General features: G+C 42.9%; 1 protein-coding gene across 1 annotated transcript in view; it reads right to left on the bottom strand.

Moving 5' to 3' along the window:
• Positions 1-6838, bottom strand: part of OSBPL5 (oxysterol binding protein like 5) — a 174410-nt gene extending 167572 nt beyond the window's left edge. Inside the window, exon 1 of the mRNA XM_036383434.2 lies at positions 6723-6838. Within this exon, the coding sequence (XP_036239327.1) occupies positions 6723-6737 (15 nt within the window). The 5' untranslated portion in view covers positions 6738-6838. The remainder of the gene's footprint in view (positions 1-6722) is intronic.
• Positions 6839-21036: the final 14198 nt, after the last annotated feature.

Below are 21036 nucleotides of genomic sequence, written 5' to 3'. Positions count from 1 at the left end.
TGACTGTTAACACAAGGCAAAATTGCATATCCTAAGCTCACCTTAAGACAGGCTGTAAGTGTTAATTAAGCTACCTTACCTATAGTTAAATTACATCACACTGTGTCATCCCTGAATCACAGTTCTCTACATTGGAATTTCATGAGATAAAACCAGAGGAAGGAATAGCTCTGCTGAGCTCTGTAAATGTAAGTAAATAACCACAGAAGGAAACTATTAATAAAGCCTGGGTAGAAAGACATCTCCCAGATTACTTAGCATTAATTTCCTTTCAGTTTCATTTTGCAGAAATCTAACCATCTTTTATCAAAACTTCACACAGACAAGACCTTTTCTGGGACCATGCAAATGCCTGGTGCAGATGCAATAACCTGGGAGCCAGTGCAGCTGAACTGCAGCCTGGAGCAGGGACTGACTGCTGAGACACAGCCACGTGTCTTGCTTGCGACTCAGAGCTTGTGTTGGTGCAAGTTGCTGCAGTGGGTGCCTATATTTATCACACACTTGACTGGGTCATGTTTGTTACCTTGGTTCTCAGGTAGAAGTCACCTGCATATAGGAGATTCATGGCATTTCTGTGACACCCTGATAGAAAGTGTGATGCCCATATGTTGGAGCCAACATGAGACATCAGCTTGAACACAAACCATTCATGTTTTCATGCATCATACCTTTGTCCTTCCACCCAGCCACAGCCTTGTAATGTAAAAGGGGGTTAAGAAGTTAAATAAATAATACTTCTCTTTTTTTATATTAAACTTTGGTGTCCACCATATTAAATAAGGTCAAGAGGAATGAGGTTCAGTTTGCAGACCAAACAGGAACATTTAATATAAAAATCTAATCTGCTGTGATAAAACTCCCATTTCCTGTAACATGGATTCTGGAAAATAATTCAAGTCACAGAATCATGGTATCATAGAATATCCTGAGTAGGAAGATATCCATAAAGACTACTGAGTCCAACTCCTGGCCCTGCACAGGGCAAGCGTTCACTATTCCTTTGCTGAGACAGGTGCATTTTTCTACCATGCGTTTTTCCAAGCACAATCTTTTCTATTAAAAAGGTTGAGGCAATTACCCATGACTATCCCTGACAAATCTTATCAGTTCAGCAAGTCAATTCCATATTTTCTCCTCACAGATTTCAGCAAGTTCATGATCAGCAATGTTTTTTGGCCAAAGTTAGGCCCTTTTTACTTGTAGGAAATAGACATTTCTGTTCATTCAAGGAAGATGGACTAGAAAAACATTTCAAAAGTGATTACAGGATTCAACATCATAAGCCCCTAAACTATTTCTAAAAGCTAGAAGGTCAGAGGCTTTTAAGCTGCTTTTGACAACTTTTAAATATTTTATCCTAATCTTGAGCCGCAGCAATTTACAAGAACCTGAGGAGATGACAGACAGATCATTCCACAGTAAGGAACAGCCTGTCAGACATCATTTTTGTTAGTGACCATCTCCTCTAAGAACAGAGGCATTGACCGGCATATATCCCATATGGCAAATTGCATATTCACTAAGACCTATACAGTCATCTGGATTTATGAAACATTGTAGAACTCTCTCAAGGGAAACCAAAATAACAAGTATATAATCCTTCTGTAGTCTAGCCTGAAAATTACATGCCTGTAACACCACACAGAGCATTTTCCTCAAAAAATTCTTCCTAAGAAGCCAGCTGAAAAGAGAAGCCAAGTATGCTGGGGGAACATTTTCTATATTAGCACTAAATCAGCAAATTAAATTATCATATAAACTTTAAAGTCATCCCATCCTCCCCCCACCCCCTTCAGTTACCTATGTGGGGACCAATTTGTTCAACTTTGTGCCTTGTACTAGCTCTCCATTGTGAGAACCTATTTTAGCCTAGATTCCACAAATTGCCACATTTTAATGGTTTCTTGACCAAAGGAGCAATGCCCATCTGGACACACTCAGCCAGCCACATTTCATCAAACACATGACATGATGGTACAGAAATGCACCATCTACTTTAGGATTTAAGCTTTCATACTGTGCCCATCTTTTGCAGAAGATTAAGGGGACACAAATCTTTGTGTCCCCTTATACTCTTATATGGGGTCATGGGTGAGTGAGTCTGTGCAGTTTTGCCATTTGCTGCTGCAAAAGCAGAAGCTGAAACTACTCTGGGGGTGCTGACAGTGTTGCAGTGTTGCAGTTACAAGTGGCCACACGTTGCTGTCTTACTGATGAAACTTTTCCAAGGAGAGTCCAGCAGGCTTGTCCTTCCCCTGCTTCCATCCTGCATCTCCTTATCCCTGGGAGGTTCACATGAACACTGTGAGGGAGGAAACCTCTTGTGTTTGGGGAAGTAGAAGTGTACATCCACACATGCTCTTTAAACACTTCAGTTTACGTTAAAGGCATGAGCTGTATATAATCATTATCATTTCATGGTAGGAACACCCAGAAAGGTCCCAGCCACTGTCTGCCCACTAAGATCAAAGTGGCTGCAAGAACTACACCATGAAGGGAGAACATGAGGTGCTCTGGAGAGGTCCTGTCACCCATGTATCTGTTGCAACTGTGGGTGTAGAAAACAGGGTGTTGCCTAGCTCCTGTTTTCTCCCAGACTGCAGTGCTCTTCAGAAAATAATGAGCAAACTTCAGCAAGCTTTGCTTTCCAAGATAGTATTTCCATGGAGATATTCCTGAATGTCTCCAGCTGGTGTCCTGGCTATGGATTTAGAAGTTTTGCTTCTAAAAGGTATGATAAACAAGGTGATTAAAAGCAAATAGGTTGTCTTTATTCCAAGGGATGTGTGTATCAGGCTGGTGGGTTTGTTGGTGATACATATTTCTCACACACAAAGAAATTCTAACTTTGCTTTGCGTTGCTTTCCAAATTTCTTCTCTGGTTAGTTTTTCTCTATCCCTGCATGCCAGGCATCCTGGAAGCTGGATTGTGCACCATGGAAAAGCCATCCTCACGTAGTCTGTGAAAGAATGGAATTTGTGAGTGGAGAAAGAGCTTTTCCAGTTATATCCGGTGTGATTTGGAACATGAGGAGGTTGCTGGCTCTGCTGCTGGGTGCAGCATGCTTCAAGCCTTCAGACTGGAAAACTCTGAGCTACCTAGGGTACTTTCTCCTGGTAGGGTCCATTCCCTTACTGAAGACAATGTTTTGCTCAGATAGCTGAGATCAATTGTTAGGTTCTGTATTCCTTGAAAATAAATGCCTTACTGTTGCAGAAGCTGCAGAGCATGTGATCAAAGGATGCCATATGGGCCATTTATTAACAATGAAAAATGAATGCACCATTTGTCAGGCTGTAATTGAAACGGAAGAACAATTCCAGTTTTCACTCCCACTGTTGATCTGGCTATCTGTATCACAGAGCATAAAGTTTCTTGCCTTGTTACTTCTAGCATGAATCCACAGCACATTAACTTTACACATGGATACTGAGAGTAAATATTTCATGTTATGACTCAATAACATGCTGGTATATATGTAAGCATATTGCCTACCAGCTTCCTACTTACATACATGTTTATATACATATACAGAAATACAAATTCACATCCAAGCTAACCAACCAACCCAACAAAGATAAAAATAAAATCACTGCAGACAGTTAACATGTCATTCTGAATTTCAAGTGTTTTAAAATACTATTGCAATTTGCAAGTCCACATTCTAAATTAACATGCTGTAAGAGCATTGCATAGAAGCCATTTTAAACTGTCAAAATACAAATCAATGTATTTCCACTGCCTTAACTCGGGTCTTAAGCTAAAACCAAAACATTTCCATATAAATGCTTTCTTAAGTCAAAGAATCATAGTTTTCTCTTGGTTTCATTTCTGCAGAATTGCCAAGTACAATCATTAACATAGATCACAAGCTTTATATTTTTAGTCACCTCCTCGTTCTACTTTTCTCCATTTTCTCCCCTCAAAATAAAATGTCTAGAACTGCCCTTATCTTTTATCTACTCCAACAAAGCTGAGAAACTTGCAATATTTACAAGGCTGAGGGAGGCAATTGGGGTGCAAAGCACCACACTAGACTGAGAGCAGAACAGGAAAAAAAATCTGGTTTTTTGTTTTGAGGGTGGCTGCAGTCATGGCCTTCCCACTGCTACAAGCTAAGGGCCAGGCCAGGAAAGGGCAATTCATCCCATGTGATTGATCCTCATCCCCTGCCCTGCCACAGGGCCCTGGGCCACCCTTGCTTCCCTGGGACTGCTCAGAGACCACCAACACAGCTCAGGCACAAGGCACATTCCTTGGGCATCCATTCCATGGTGCCCAAAGTGAGGCCACCTCTACTTTTGGCTTGACAGTGACAGAAATCACCAACATTTTGCCTGTTGTGCATGTAGAGTGATGGCAAAGGCTCAAAAATAACTAAGCAGCCTGTATTCAGCTCTTTCAGGATTACTATTATGCTGGAACATACCAGCAGCACATCTGTAGCAGGGTTTCAAAAAGCCCTTTGAATAATCAAGAGAATCACTCATTCCCCTCCAAATAAATGGCATCATACTTAGTGGCAAAGCTCCATTTCTACCAAGGGTTACCTTCAATGTGTCTCAATTAAATCTTAAACCAGCAAAATTCACATCTTCACTCACTTTTCCTCCCCCCTTTTCAGTATTACAGCTATAACAGCCACAGATTGCAACTTCACAGATGCATGTTTGACATTAATACAAAAAACTTCTCCAGGAGGATAAACAGGTACTGAGCTGGTATGCCAATACTATGCTTTTCACATTTGTTAAACTTAAATCTTAACCTCAGATAAGCTCTAATTCAGATTCCACAAGAAAATCCCAGGAAATCACAAACACATCTATAAAACTAGGTGTAAAACAGCCTCATCTTCCCTATAATGACAGAGCCTGTGATTTCTGGAAGGGATGTTTGGAATCCAATGAGTATGAATGTCAGCTTCCCATGGCTGCCTTGGAAGTCTCAGCCAGCAAGAACAGGAACAGGAATGGTGCAGACACAGAGGAACAAGCAAAAACATAGTTTAGACTATTTGAAGGGTCAAATAGTTGTTTACAAGACATTTAGAACCAAAGTTTGTCAATGTTACATGGCACAATTGCACAAAAGTCATACTAAACCATATTTGCTGCATCATTTCTCATTAATAAAAGGTCCTAATTCACTCATAACCACAGGTGGTAACAGGGCCTCATGACTTCATGGACTGCCATCCCACTTGTCATGGGAGCCAGAAGTTATTTACTTCTGAGCTGAAACAGATGGAATTCCACCAAATGAGTCCTCCCCTCTACCCCACTTGGACATAATGGGGAGATGACTCCCTACAACTACAGCTGCAAATCAATGTTCATGTCTTTCCTGCACATCCAAATTTGGCCTTCCCACTCTGTCCTCTTCCCAGAGTACTCAAAACATAACTTCAACACAATTTGGAAAGGCAACTGTGGTGCAGGTGATTCCAAGAGGCTACAGCCCCATGCCATCCGTTTCTGATTCCCTAAGGAATCCATTGCACCCCAGTATGGTACTGCAAAGCTATTCCAGCCGAGGCAAATCATGAAGCTGCTCAGGTTCCTCCTTGGTCCTCAGGAAGGAGAATGAAGAAAAGCATCATTGCCATCAACAGTTGTGCTACTCACAGCCCATGAGTATGGGAAGTTCTATCTTGGGAAGTCTTTGGGGACTTTAGCTTTACTCAGCTTTAATTTAATACTTTGACTTAGCTCTGAGGAAGCTACATTGTTCCTGCACTATGTTCAGCAGGGATCTGTTTGCAGGAAACACTGACACCCCACTTCCTGCACTACCTCTCCTAAAAACCCCTACGAATTATTAGGGAGAGGTATTTTGAACAAGTACAGTGATAAAATGTTGTTTCCCAAAGCTATCAAAAATACACATTTTCAAACTCCGCTCCAAGTATCAGGGGCACTGCAGGCTGCTAGAGTGAAACAGGTTATTTAGTATCATTTTTGAAGCAGCAGGTATGATACACTCTCAGGATTAACTGCATCTTTGTATATGTTAGGACTGCTGCAGTTTAAAAAGCTGCATTCCTTCATTCTGTTCCAGTGCTGCTGGTCAACCATCAGTTCCTTAGGCAGCAATATTTTTGGGGGCTCTTCAGAAATATTTATCTGTAGAGCTATTTGCAACTGATGTAGGTGCAATGCAGTATCCTGCCACTTTGAGACCACACACTTTGGGGGCTACATTAAAAACATTCCCTTCCTTTGCTCTGCCCTATTTTTGTTTTGTGGCAGAGCACAACTTGCAAAACGATCCATAGCATCAAACTTAACAGAAGTTACCCTTAAAAAAGAAAGGGCAAGATTAATCAGCAATTTTTAGAAGACTTGAGCAAATATTAGCAAACGGCTCTGGTATTTTGAGTTTCCACTAGCAAAATTACAAAACCAAAGAAAACATTTTAATATCAACATCTTGCAGCTGCGTTTTGCTCTCTCATGGCTAAAAGCTTAAATCAATGTGTTGCAGCACAGGAAACAACCAGAGTAGGACACAAACACAGTATTTTAACTCAGATCATTGCAACAGTTAATCGAGCCTTTTGTGACAGCAAGCCATTTACCAAGTACATTTCCACATAATTAAGCAGCAAACGAGACACAGTCCAGAGCAGCCTCACATTTAATTGTGTCAGCAATCAGATCATGAAGCACCCTACGCATATAGACGTGGCTATACGGACCTGTCTTTCTATACTCACCGTGCAGCAAGGCATGGGTGTTACGTTGGTCTCCAAACAATTGCTTCAGAGCCCCAGGCAGAGCAACCTTCCTCTCACTCTCATCTCGGGCAAGTCAGTGTTTCTGGAAGGTGGCCAGGCAAGATCAGATTCATCAGCCAATAAAATTGTCTAAAGCTGCCGTTCCACAGGAGACCGTTCCTCCGGCTGCAGCCTCAGGAGCAGCCAATAAAGGAGAAAATCAGCATCAGAGTGCAGGCGAGCATTTTGCCCCACACTAAGGATCTGCTTGCCAAAACTCCAGCTTTCCCCTGCCTGTGCTGCTGCACACAGTCATCCTGCATGAAAAACAACTTGCACTTGGCTTGCCTGGGTAAAATAGGTGCACAGCTATTCTGAACACGGACAAGGGTAAAGGAATCAGTCAGGCAGGTGCCTCATGAGCTGGGAAGCAATACAGTGACATTTGGAGCCATAGATTCGTGCTGCTAGAGGGGTACCAGAGCAGACCCAGATTTTGTGGGCATTGGGAATTACTGTTCACACAATGTTGCTTCCCTTGAAAGCAGACAGTTCATGGGGGGCAATGTGGAGACTGTGAAAACCTTACCCCTATTTCATCTTCCAGAGCTGGACCTGCTGCAGTGGCTGCGGGAAGCCATCCTGTCCTCGGCCCCACGTGTTTGTCCTGGACTTCATTGCCATTCAGAGGAGCCCTTGATTTCACCCTGCCAGTCCTACAGCAGCAGCAAAATATCCCAGTGTGCAACAACACTTCACACAGCAGCCGTCTGACATCCCAGGATCCTTAGGGCTTGCCTTTCCTTTCAAAAACCAAAAAAGCCAGTAAAAAAAAAATCAGTCTTACTATGTGTTATCCAATCAACAGTAAATCCTAAAGGTGACAAGGCATTTGTGACAGTTATGCATGAAAACAAGTCAAGAAAGACCTTTGGAGGTCTTCACTTGTAAATTAACAATCTGAATAAGACCGAGCCTCTGTGTTATCAGTCTGAACACACAGAGTTTGACAGCAGATAACACATTTTTGCCACAAAATCTTAGTAGAGAAAAAGCACAGGTGGTCTCTGCACACTGTTTTGCTGCCTGATGGAATTTACCTCCTCTAACCTCTCTGAAGATAAAACTATTTGGATTTGTTTCCTCAGAAATCTTGCACCAAAAGGTGGTTTATCCACAAAGCTGAGTTGCCACCCAATCTGACAGCAGCCCTGGTGAAATCCCATTCTCAGCAACATGTTTTTCAGTTTCCCAACACAAATGAAAAGCAAATACCTTCCAGACTTCACCAGTAATATTACATACCCTCACCTACATGTATTGGAGAGCAAAATTGTCTGTAGTGCAGACAGCCCATTGGAAGGCTAAGACTTTGCAAAAAGCCACACTGCACCTTGAAATGGGAAGGGATTCTTAATGAAAAAGCAAATTATAAAGGAAAACAAGATTAGAATATGAAGATTAGAAATTAGAATAAATTAGATATTAGAATAGGGTCAGCAAGACTGTCATTAACAATAACTGGTTTTCATTTTCACATGCCATTGCTTCTAATCTCCTGGTTTATATGGATGTATTTTTACATATTTATGTGAGACCTCTGCTCTCTTTCTACATATTTATGTGAAACCTCTCCTTTCATGCTGGTACTACAGCTCTTTGAAGGACAAGCCAAAGATGTGTCCCCCAGAGCTCTGATGGCTGTATTATACTTGGAGGAGCTGGAAAAGAGGCTCCTCAGAAGCCACACTATGATAAAATCAGGCAGCACAGAGGCACAGCCTGACTGAATTCAGCAGTCTGGACTTTGTACTCTGATCTTGAAAAGTGAAGAGGGTCCCAGGGAGAGTTGGCTGAGTAACTCCATTGCACCAATATGGCTACATTTTGCTACTACATTGCTACTTTATTTGGCAATCTTGTCATATTTATGCTTCTGTACACTTGTCTCACACCACTACTGCCTAATGCTCATTGGTTTAGTGGCTGTAATGACATGTCCATGTTAGTTGCTGATTGGCTGTCACGCTATAAGCGTTTTTAGCTAAGGTGTGCTAAATTAGCAGTTCTCATACCATGTTTGGCATCTGGCTCTGTCCTTGCACAATGCTTATTCTTCTTTGTTGTATCCATTCGAGGACAGTACATAGTCCATCTTGTTCTGAGGACAGTACATGGTCTTCAAAGTAACTCTGTAATCTGCAGGCCAGGGTTGCCCAATTCTTGTAAGAGTTCAGCATGCCCTTGTTTTGCCAAGAATTCTTCTACAGAAAAGCTGCATGTGCAAGCATTTATGATCTGGATTTTCCTTTGATGTAAATTGGAATAGACCCATGTCAATTCACAGAGGCTTTTCTTCCAGCTGGGGTTTCTTCTGCTATCTCTGTAAAACACAGGGCTCCATTTGGAGCCATGGTGTGCTGCCATATTGTCTATTCAAGGGCAGCACTGGGCAGGGAGCACACACCAACCTGAAGGCAAGTACATGCTGAGGGCTCCCTTGAACAGGGCCTTGGGTCTTGGAAAGAGGCTTGTCAAGCAGTAACTTCAGAAAACAGTGCCTTGGCTGCAGAGAGGCAGCCAAGCTGGACGTACACTTTCTCAGAGCAGCTGGCTTAAAGAAACCATGGGACACTTGACAGCAGGTGAGGAGCCTCCTTACCTCTGGGAGCAGGAGAGCACAAAGCCAGCAGGCCAGGACCCACACCAGTGACACACAAAAGAGGGGGATGCCAAGCAGGTTCCCAGCCCAGTCTGCCTCCAGGAACTTCTTCATTTTCACACAGCTGAAAAGAAAAAAACCATTCAGCCAGGCAGCTGTGCTGGTGTCCCATCCCACTGGCAAGCATTGGGTTGATTTAGGCTGGAAATTGTGCACATTGTGCTAAAAACCTGGTGAACACATACATTTTCTGCTCCTCTGTGTTTGGAATGAGGTCAAACTGCACAGAGAAGTGCTGCTGCAGGGTTTGGTTATCACTCATCATAAAGTTTAGTTCCAGGACTTAAATTCAGTAATGGAGAACATTTTCTAAGCTGCTTTCTGCACATATTTGAGGTGATTTGGGCTCTAATTAATTTGGAACAGGGCAGGGAGTTCAGAAATTTTCCTTTTCTCTCTCTGACATCCCTGTGTCCCACTTTAGTTTTAAAGTGGTAAGGCACATCTAGATTAAGGCACTAGGAGGGAGAAAGAAGAGAAAGAAAAGAAATCTAGCTGAATTAGAGATGGCTGACAGGGCATTTCATCAACCCAATTGTGTACTCAAAGCTTTTCAGAATCCATAACAAGAGTGGCCCTGCAAATCAGTGAATCATTGCAACAGCTGAAGGGGAAAAACCCTATACACACACAAAAAAAGGAAAAAAGTAAAAAAAAAGCAGAACTCTCCTTATCTGCTGAACCTGTTCAGTGAGGAGTTTCCATAGCATGCTTGTGCTTTGCCTAGCCATAGCCCATTTTTATTCTCTTTAGCACATTTATCCTTTGTGAACTAGGGTGTTCCTTCTGGGAAAGCTACAGCACTTTCTTACACTAGGATAACCCAGCAGCATGCAGGAAGCCTATAACACTTCAAGGAACTGAAGTGTATATTTGTAGTTAGAGCTAAGGCTGTTAAATCTGCATTGGGCTTCTCTGTAACACAAGATCAAAAGCTGCTTCCCTCTTCCCCATCTCTTCCAGCACCTGGATGTGCAGCTGGCATGCATGTGTCCCCAGCAAGGGGGTTGGGCAGTCTTAACCCTTTAACAGCAGTACTCTGCTTTTCTATGTTTTATGGGCTCAGTGTTTGTACAGTTTCTTAATAGTTATTTATTTTTTAAAAATATATAGGTGACCTCAGTGTTAAAAGAGAAAGTATTGATATTTGGGAGAAACTTTTGCACTAAATCCTTCACACTTACTGAAATCACAAAGGACAGCAGGATGCTGTGACTTTCTGTAGTTTCACCTTTTCTAGCAAGGAGTGATGAAAGGCCATATATATAAAAAACAGTAAAATAATCAGAAGAACTCAGATTGTTTTTGCACCCACCTCAAGTCTAAACGATCCCTGTTTGTCAGGGCTCCAGAAACATGGAGAAATCCAAGCACAATATGCACCAGAAAACAGGCATTGGTCCTAGAGTACAGAAAAGTAGCCTGCAAGAGAGTAAGAGAAAACTATTTCCCTGTGAATTGTCTACCCCTGTGAGAAGTGAGATACCCTCACTTAGAGCAGGCAGGTCAGCAGGCACAGTATCCAGTGGTCCTGCTTTGAGGGGGAAGGCTGCTTTGGCGTGAATGTGGAAGTAGAGACAAGAACAAAGAATTGGTGCCGCAGTGCTCAGCTCTAGGTTGCTTCACACAGTCCTACTTCATGAGCAGCCTGTGATGAGCAAAAGGGGTGAGACCAGCTCTGTCACAGCTGGGGGGTTTGTGTGGCAGGCATGTGTAAAAAACAGCTTCAGTGTATGGTTCCTGTGATCTCTCATGACAGATACCTAACTTATTCATTAACACAGGAAAGGAGACCTTAAGGGATTCACAGCTGAGGAAAGAAAAAAGAAGGCATGTTGCTCCGAGCTCTGATTCAGATGAAGCAACTCTGCAAGTCTAATAATCCAGCTTTTGGCCTTTAGTGTTATTTATGGGAAAAGTGAATTTGAACAGATCTGCTGGGTTAGGTCAATAAAAGGAAGGGACTGAGTTTTCATTTACACACACACACCCCTCCTTAAATTAGTTTGACACTGCAGTAGAGTTGATGCCCTCTGCTTGGCAGCCTCATTACCATCTGTAACAAATGTAACATCTTATAAATAATTTATGTTGTAAGAGCAAATACAGCAAAGAAGAAAGAAAACATTTAGGAAATCTGGGATCAGAAAAGGCTAGAGTGAGTCAACACAGGCCTCTCTGTTTCCATGGAATTAAGAGCATTACCCTACCCGCTTAGCTGCAGTCAAACAGCAGCCCAAGTGACCAGGCAGGAAATATTGCATCAGATTACCAGAAAGGGAAGAAGAGCGCTAAGCAGGGAGGGAGATCTCCCAGGGAGGGAGTGTGCTGGACTGGGACCCAACAGGAGCCAAACTTGTTTTCCATCTCCATTGCTGATTTCTGACCCACTCTAGGCTGACCCCTAACTGTGAGGGGGAGGAAATCTATATAAATAAATGAAAAATTTTTGCAAACAGCTGTTCTGGTGTCAATACCTTGTCACATCCCATTTTCTGCTTGTTGAAATGAACTTTACCCATGCTTTCTCTGCTGTACTTGGACTAATTTATCATGCATTATGTATGTTCCTCTGTCTCAGAGTTTAATTATTCATGAATCCCTCCACCCTCACCTTCTTCCCCTTCCACATTCACAAGGACCAATGGGCACGATTCATCAACTCAAGCTCTCCATCACCACCAGCTCTCCAAGGTGTGAGCCTGCAGCCTGGCCCAGCTGTGGACATTGCTGGCTCCTGCCAGAGATGCCCACATCCATGTCCTGCCTCAGAGCTCGGGGAGCACTGCCTGAGGCCTGGCTGCTGATGCGCAGAAATGTCATCTCCCCTGGGGCTCTTAACAGCCCTCCTGCCCCTCAAGCAGGTGCTGTAGGCTGGGGACAGCCCAGTGTAACCCCTAAAAGTGTGGGGTGGCTACCAAGGCATGTACCAAAAGCCCCAAAGTGAGGTTGGAAACAAATTCTCCTCATCCCTCACAGTGGCGGGAAGCCCGAGGAGGCCCCTCAGGGCCCTGAGGGCCCTCTCGCCTGGGACAGGGACTCATTGTTTCTCCCAGCACCATTTTCCCTCCATTTCTGTCTGGAGGGAAATGTCTGAAGAAGGCAAACCTACCTGCTGAGTGCCAGCTTGCACAGGGGCCATGCCAGTCCTGTTCCCAGCAATGGTGGGAGTGGGGTAGAGTGGATGTGGCCACATCGGACGAGGCCTGATGGCGGCGGGGTGGGCAGGAACAGATCCATGCCTGGTGTGGTGCCCAGGTGAGGCAGCAGAGGAGCAGCCACTGTGAGGAGAGGGGCCAGGGGCTGCCCTGTGGCTCCCCTGCCACACCACCGAGCTCTGCCTCTCCCTGAAACTGGAGCTTTCTCTGGGGAAAGGCTCTCCAGTGAGAGCACAGCTCTCACCAGCAGCGAGGGACAGCGTGAGGAATAGCCCTGGCAGCAGCCTGGGGTGGAGGAGAGGCAAAGCAGAGTGAGGAACATTTATAAACCCATAGAATGAGGAATTACTTACGGCACAGAAGCTTTTTCTGAGAACCAGAATCTAAAAGATGTTCTCAGCTGCCAGTGCCATGGGAATCTTGGTTTGACTCAGGTGTGCTCTCAGCAGGATCATGCATGGGAGCCATGAAGCATAAGCAAACACCTGATGCCAGCCAGGCCTTCCAAGTCAGCTCCCAGCACACAAATCCAGCCAAACTGAGAAAAAGTACAAAATTATTATTCGTTTCTGTACCTTAAGTGCTAGATACCATTGCTTGCATTTTATTCCAGCCCCCATTTCTAAAAAGCCACAAATAGATTTTTTTTTAAAAAAACAGAGAACTTTTCTCCTATTTTTAGTAGCAGTGATATCCCACAATGTAGAAGAGGCATAATCTGCTGTCACCACGGCTGTCCTGGGCCAGTGCTCTCACCTGTGCTGTGTTACTACTTCATTTAGCACAGAATGCCTCAGTCAACACCACTGCCTAATGCACCAAGTATAATGTGCTTTTTTTAACTTTTAAGGCTTCCCCTCCAGCTTGTATAACATTGCTCAGCTGATCTCTTAATTTCCTACATGCAAAAATCAAGCTCTTTGTTCTGAAACCACACAGCTTTCATCTGCTGCCAAAGGGGAATCCATCTGGGTGCCATAACTTCCACCCTTTGAAATGAGTCCTCCCCACACCCACTAGCAGACAGGAGGCCTGTGGCCACAATTCAGGATGCCTGCCTGATTTTGATTTACCAGGGAAGCAGGGAGGATTGGAGAGAGCAGGCATTCTCATCCTAGTCACAAATCCTTCCTCACAGATAAACCTCACAGGACAGGGGGATTTCCCCAGGTGTAGCACAACCCTAACTATCACTGTCCTTTCCATTGGCTTTCTGCCCGTGCTGTGTATTTAGTTAGGCAAAAAGATGGCATTTCATTTAACTTTAGGAGTTATTCTGGGCTTTTCCATCCCTCAGAGCACTATGGAATTCTGGTTTCCTGTGCTGTGGACTCCTGCTGCTGGAGACTGGCCCATGATGGAGATAAAGCCTTTGCAAGGCACAACTGTGAAACACTGCTTTGTCCACTGCAGCTTCTTGGGCTGGCCCCTCTGCTGCTTTTGCATAGCAAGAACCAGATCATAAAGCCAGACACATCCCATGGCAACTGATCAACCCCAAATGTCTCATCCCCCACCCACAGCCCTTAGCCCTGGCACGTCCCGCTTGTCTGGCCACCCTCACACCTGCTGCCTGCGCCTCAGACCTCCACCTTCTCTTTCAGTTTCATTGTTGAGGCTATTTCTTGCTGTAATTAGTCAATTGATTCCCCCATATGTGAACACTGAGGCATCCTGAGACTGTCACTCCAAAGGGCTTTTGTCACCAATAATTGCAGCATCTCCACCCAAGCAGACTGTGCTTTTGATCAAGGATAAGCAGTTTGCTCCTGACTGTGGGCCAAGGAAAGCTATAATTTGATCACAGTGCTGGCAGATGTCCTAGTGAGCAGGGGAAACTCACTTTGTTATGCTTAGTAGCTCCTGCCTTTCAATCATGGGAAATCATAATTTGACTATTAGCATGTAAGAATTTTCCTTACACACCAGCAAAGTTAAAAGGCCACTGTCAGCTTGGAACATGATGCCTTTCCTAGAGAGGCTGATGAATGGCTTCACACTAATCTCTCCCTGCTGTTTGCCTATCAGTTTCTGGTACAGTCACAGGTTATTGAAATGTTAGATTTTTTGCAATGGAAGTATTTATCTGCACAGAAATTATTCATTTTTTCCTCTTCTGTTGTGTGAAACAAGAAGAAGCACCACAGCTTCACTTCTGCAAATATGTGCAGTTTACACCTGCAATGAAAAACACAGGTTTTCCCCACCACATCCTCTCAGCACAGCAAGAGTGCTTTCTGCTTCCCCCAGGCTTGGGAAAGCAATTCATCCCCACAGCCTAGCTGCTAGCAAAGACATAAATTCATTTTGCAAAATCTTTTTGGGGTATTTCAAAGATGATTGTGTGTCTTTGTTAACGATGCCAACATTGAAGAACCTACAAAGCCCTCTGATTTTATTCCTACTCCACCCATTTTGCTGAAAGGAACTACTTCTGAGCCTTTTGCAAAACTGCCTTCAAATGTCTCCTAAAAATTTTGTATCTAAGAAGTCTGAAAAATGGTAGACAATTGCAAATGCTGCTTATTAAAGTGACCATGGGCACCACACTGCTGTCTCATGCCTCAGCTGCTGGTTGTGTTTATCTCCTGCCTCTGGCCATATTATTGATTGCAAACTCTAATCAGGAAATGGTCTTTCCCTCCTTGGCAGCTGTGTCCTCAGCCCAGAGGAAGCAGCCACCTGAGTCCTCCAGAGCCGTCCTGCCTTTTCCAAAATAAACTAAACAGCAAAGTCCTTGGAAGTTGAAATGTCTGCTGAGTGACAGCTTAATCCCAAGAAAAACTGCAGTGTTGTGTTTTTCTGGGTGCAGAGAGTAGTCTCTGCAGACTGTGATGCTGTTGGTTATGTTTTCCCAGAGATTCTGGCTCTACCTTCTAAAAGCATTTACAAAATATTGATCACTTCATGTAGTAAATTGCAACTACAACAATGTTTCATCTGGAACCAATTGACCGTGGCTCATAGAATAATACATCCATGTACTTCTAATATCATTTAAAGCCAATGACTTGGAGAGAGCTTTAAGGTAAAAACATTGTGCCTTCATCAGGCTGACTTATAAAATCTCATTGCAAAAGAATAATTTAACCAGAGGGAAAAATAATTAAAAATAAGAAGTAAAAAGATAACTAATTTCTGTCTGTGAAATGAAAAGTGGATAACCTAAATATATGTGATGGATGGCTCAGTGCAATGCTCCTCAGAAAAGAGCATATACTTTCTATAGCTCTTTAGAATAAGGTCCTAAGTCAAGTCTGTAAATCAGATAAAAGAATACTGAGTAAAAAATACATCTTGAAATAGTTCAACAAATAGAATATTAAAATCTACATATAGGAGAAATGTTGGGGTTAGGGGAATTTGCCTTAAGTTCTATGTGGCTCACAAGACCATCTGCAGAAAGTTTAAAAGGATATTACTGATTGACATCCATACACATTCAGATTCCCTATTCTCTGTTCCATCCTTTTCAGTGTGCTTAATATTGCTAAAAGAAAAAAAAAAGAAAGAAAGAAAGAAAAAAGGAAAAAAAGGAAAAAAAAAGAAGAAAAAGTAAGCTTGGTTTACCAAGGCCCTGTGCAAACTGCCTGCTCTGTCTATGCCAACATTCCCTCTCTAGTCTGACTTGCAAGAATAGGGGAAGAGGGAGAAGGTCATGATTCACATGTGACAGGAACCAGAGCTTTCTTTGGATTTCTCAGTATTTCAGTCCCTTTCACTAAAAAAACACATTTTAAGAAACAAACATGGAATATTTTCCTAAATCCTGATTGAAACAGCCATGTTCATCTTTACCTTCACTTGCTTTAAAAACATATCCAAATGGTGAATAAATAAAACAAAGAAATTCTCAAGAAAGATTTTTTCAGGTGGAACTGTTCAAATCTTTTTTAGTGGCATTTTAAAAAGGTAACACTTTCTAAAATGAAAAAAAAAGCTCATTTTCAAAACACCAAGTGGCAACATCAAGTGTCTTAACAGAAATAACATGAATGGTACTAATGTGATGCCAGTGATTGGACACAAGAAAATATCTACTGCATCAAACATTATGAAATGTATTTTCTGGCATCTCAGTCGCACTGTAGGAGATCTTCATGCAGGAGAAAACCAATTCAGTAGCTTTAGACCTGGCTTATAATTAAATTACAATGAGTTGAAAGGTTTGACTGATGCACATTGGTCACATATTTTTCTCTGTATTTTGGTGAGTGGCCTCCAGAGCTCAGCTTTCATTCAGCACATGACAACCAGGCCTGTCACCATCAGCACTGGGAGCATCACTCAGGCCAGGAGGCAGCACCTGAGAGCTGTTCAGCTCAGCCAAATCCTACTCAAAGCAGATCTTCCACAGGACTGGTGCTGATACACAAACATGGGAAGTTCTGATGTGAAATGTTATTTCCAGGTTTGATTTATTCCTTGCTCAAAGGCTAAAGGATTTGTAAGCAGCTAGGCAGTTGCAGATAGATCTTCCAGAAGATTTAGAGCTCTCTCACACACCTATCTCCATTATTGCCTTGTTTGTAAAACATGGATCTATCACTAGAGCTTTGTATTGAAATCTCACCATGTTTCAAATGGGAAACAGAGGAAGCCAAGGTAACTCAGCAGATGTTGCCAGGTGCTTTAAAAGCTATATTTAAAATCTCCCCAAGGACCTGTGTAAAAAAAAAAGGCAGGAAAAAGTCATGTTCAGTGTTACACACACACACAAACAGATCCATTAAATGAAACAGCCTTTTAACTGTTATTTGTATTGAGTAGTACGAGCAAGCACGTCATTGTTTGCTGCCTTTATTGATGTATCTGCACTGTGTTCAGCAATCCCATCAATCTGTTATTGCTGGGAACAGCTGTGGAGCAGACTGATAAGCTGGGAAATGAGCACACAGCTGGTAATGCTGAGTAACCAGCTCCAGGCTGGTCCCAACCACACCCCTTACACCTGGGAATACACACACCATCAGAAAATACCTAGGTACCAGCAACACTGAAGTGCAAGAGAACTTCCTGAGGTAGCAAAGGATTATTTGACATTATTAGGCTATTGCTGAGCTTAGGAGTTTCTGAAAAAAGGTCACTAATCAGGTGTACAAAACTCATACATATCTCTGTGGAGCATACATGGGCACAGTGGCCTGGGCTTAACGAGTGACCTGTGCCAGGGCAAGGAAGGGGAAACAGCACAAGGAGTAGAGGGAGGTTATCAGAATCTGGGAAGGAAGTGAAAAAGGAGCAGCCTGGCAGGGAAAGCTTTCCTTGGAAAGACCAGTGGTGTCATGTGCCATCTGGAGGCTTAAACCAGAAATGAATAGGATATATTTCCTCTCTGGAGTAACAAAAATCACCTTCTAGGTAGATACATACCTTAATCAGAGATGACACTAGACCATTATCAAAAAGCCTGTTTTCCTTCTGACAGCATATTCCTGACTCTGGAAGAACCACATCAAAAATCTGCTGGACAAAAAAATAAAGCAAGTCTAGAAATCTCTTAGAGAGGATCCTTGATTTCCTGTCCATTCTGCCCTGAGGTGAAACAAGGGCAACAGCCTGGCACTGTGTGTGAAGAGCACTCTGTCCCTCGCACACTGAGCACACAGCTCTTGTGTGTCCCTAGAAATCCTGTCAGCATTATGAATATATCAGGAATGTCCATGAGACATCAGCACTACACTTGGAACATTTCTTCAAACAATCTGGCTTTTCTCTGATTACTTGGAAAGTTGGAGATAAAATGTGAATTCTAGTAACTCACTAGAGATCAAACTAGACACTTTTCTCAGCAAAAGGGGATAATTTGCTTGCTTTGCTTCTGGTTGTCAGAAAATGATGTATATTAATTTAAAATGTAATAAACCCAGGGAAAGCAACTTGAACGAATAAATGGGATTCTGTTAACGGGGATTAAGAAGAACAGGCCTGGATTCATAACATTTTTCTTCAGATTTAAGAAATAGCTTGAGAAGGGCTCCCAGCTTCTCCCCTACATGAGATGTACTAACAGCTCCTTCCCTTCAGCCAACAATGCTGGCAGGAAGCAGCTCCTCCTGGTGCTTCCAACTCAGGTTTTCTGCTTCATTTGCCTCCTCCTCCCTCACAGGCAGGAGGTTGGCACAGGCAAGGGGTTTACCGAGTCCAAGGGTAACAAACATGGAATGAAACACAAGATTGGAGAGCAGCACTGTTTGGTGCCAACATCAAAAACAGTTCAGCAAAGTGCTGAGAATGGAACAGTTTGCAGACAGAGTTTTTTCAACACCACAAGGTGTTACATGAGGAGCTGAAAGGGACTCCCTGAAGCAGTGCCACAGCAAAAGAAAAAAGGAAGTACAATAACTTTTCTGATGAGTACAGGAAGTGGAGAACACTGTACCTGCCCACCTCAGAAGCAAGTAAACTGTTAATCTTTGCTTGCCCCTCATTCCAGCCCTTGACCATAGTGATTGCATCTGCATTTTTAAATTAGTTTTTACCTAGAAGACCCAGGAGCTGTTAAGATCTTGGCTTTTTCTTTTTGCTTCAGCACAGCACACTGTGCAAAGATTTCAGGTGGTTTTCCTTCCCAAGCCCCCATTTCTGACCCGCTTCTACAAAACCAGCCACATGTTCATCTCATATCTGCTGCCGGATAACACCCAGGCAGGAAGGGCATGCAAGGGCAGCATCAATACATCCCATTTATCAAGCCAAGAACAGGACAGAAACATTACATCCTCTCCTCTCTGACCTCTATCTCTTAGATCTCCAAAGCAGTAAAACTAATACATGACAAGACCACATACAAAATGTGATTTCCAGATATTCAGGTTCAGCTCTAGCCCACACAAACAGACTAAGGCTCCAAATGGCAGCCAGAACAGCTGGCTTTCCTCAAGTTCTAATAGCACAATGGTAAGACCAGGATGACATGGCTGGCACATGATCCCCCTGAACAATGACAAGACAATCACACTTGTCTCTGCCCATCTCACCATGCAGTTGTTTCAGAAAACACAGCAGGTGCCACAGAGTATTGTAAAAGCAAGGCAATCCTGATGAAGGGGAGGAATGATGCATTTGACTCCACTGATCTTAGAAGGCTAATTAATTATTTTATTTTACTATATTATTCCATACTACATTACACTACATCTAAACTGAATCTGCACAAACACTCAACTCTACTGACTGAACAGAATCTCAGCCGACAGTCCCGACACACACACGTGGATTCAATTGGTCAATCAAAACACTCACACCAGAATCCAATTACCAATTCCCTTCAGGTAAACCATCTTCCACAATGCATTCCACTTGTGCACAACAAAAGGAGCAGCAATTGAGATAAGAATTGTTTTTTCTTTCTCTGAGGTTCGTCGCTGCGGTTCCCAGAAAACATCCTTGGGACGTCGTGCCTTGCTTTTCTCTGTGAAGAGAAATGCTGCCACAATAGAGGATCACAAAATTTTAGTTTAGGGTAAACACCCTGTGATGAACAGGAGAGCTGCTCAGTGCCAGTATCACCCTCCAGGCATGTGACCCTCCTCAGGAGTGATTCAGATGGCAGCCAGGAACAGCAACTAAGAATTTTGGGAGAAATGCACTTAAGTGAGATAATTTTCTATGCATCTACAGACAGGTGATCTTTAATCCAGCAGCCAGCTATAGCACCACAAAGATATTTCTGCATCCCCTTCTATCACCATCTCCAGACAATGCAATATCTTCAACAGATGAAACAGTCCTCACTGTTGTTTCTCTGGAAGCAATCAAGTCTTTGAAACACTGCTCCTCCCCAAGCTATTTCAGCAAATGGAAATCTCTGATGGACCTTGGATGATGGTCCTGTTTCCTTACCTGGTATCAAGCTCTTCCTTTAGAGAAGCTACCAACTGCCAGGACACAAGAACATCAGACCCAGGGCCTTCCAGGGAAGTCTGAATGACAGATTGTCACTGTCCCAGGGAGCTCCAGTGACTGCAGTACACAAGTGACTCAAGTGCCACCCCAGAGGATGGGAGCCCACTTTCCATTTATAAAGCCCTTCTAAATGAAATGGGTATTTTAGCAAATTAATTTGATTCAAAACAGAATACCAACAAAGGAAAAATAAGACCAAAAGTGCTCTAGGATGATACTTTTTAATTGTTATTTTTATATTTTTAAGAACAAATCAAACCATTAAAAATATTACAGACATGTACTGAAATTTCCTGTACAACAAATACGAAAACAATAAAATCTGTACATCATTTCAAGATACTCAACAGTCACTTATTTGAAACACATCAACTTTTCCCTTCTTAAGCAGGCCCCAAATGGGAAGAAAGAGTTAAACAGAAATGCAAGAGATGCAATTGTCACACAGTGGAGCTTTCAGTGGACAGCTTTAAATAAGCAACAATGAAAGAAAACACTGACCAAAGAGATAGATCTCAGCAACTGT

The sequence above is a fragment of the Molothrus ater genome, chromosome 6 (genome assembly GCF_012460135.2).
Source record: "Molothrus ater isolate BHLD 08-10-18 breed brown headed cowbird chromosome 6, BPBGC_Mater_1.1, whole genome shotgun sequence".
NCBI classification, from domain to species: Eukaryota; Metazoa; Chordata; class Aves; order Passeriformes; family Icteridae; genus Molothrus; species Molothrus ater.
The sequence above is the reverse complement of the archived record's forward strand: the minus strand, read 5'-3'. Positions and strand labels throughout refer to the sequence as shown.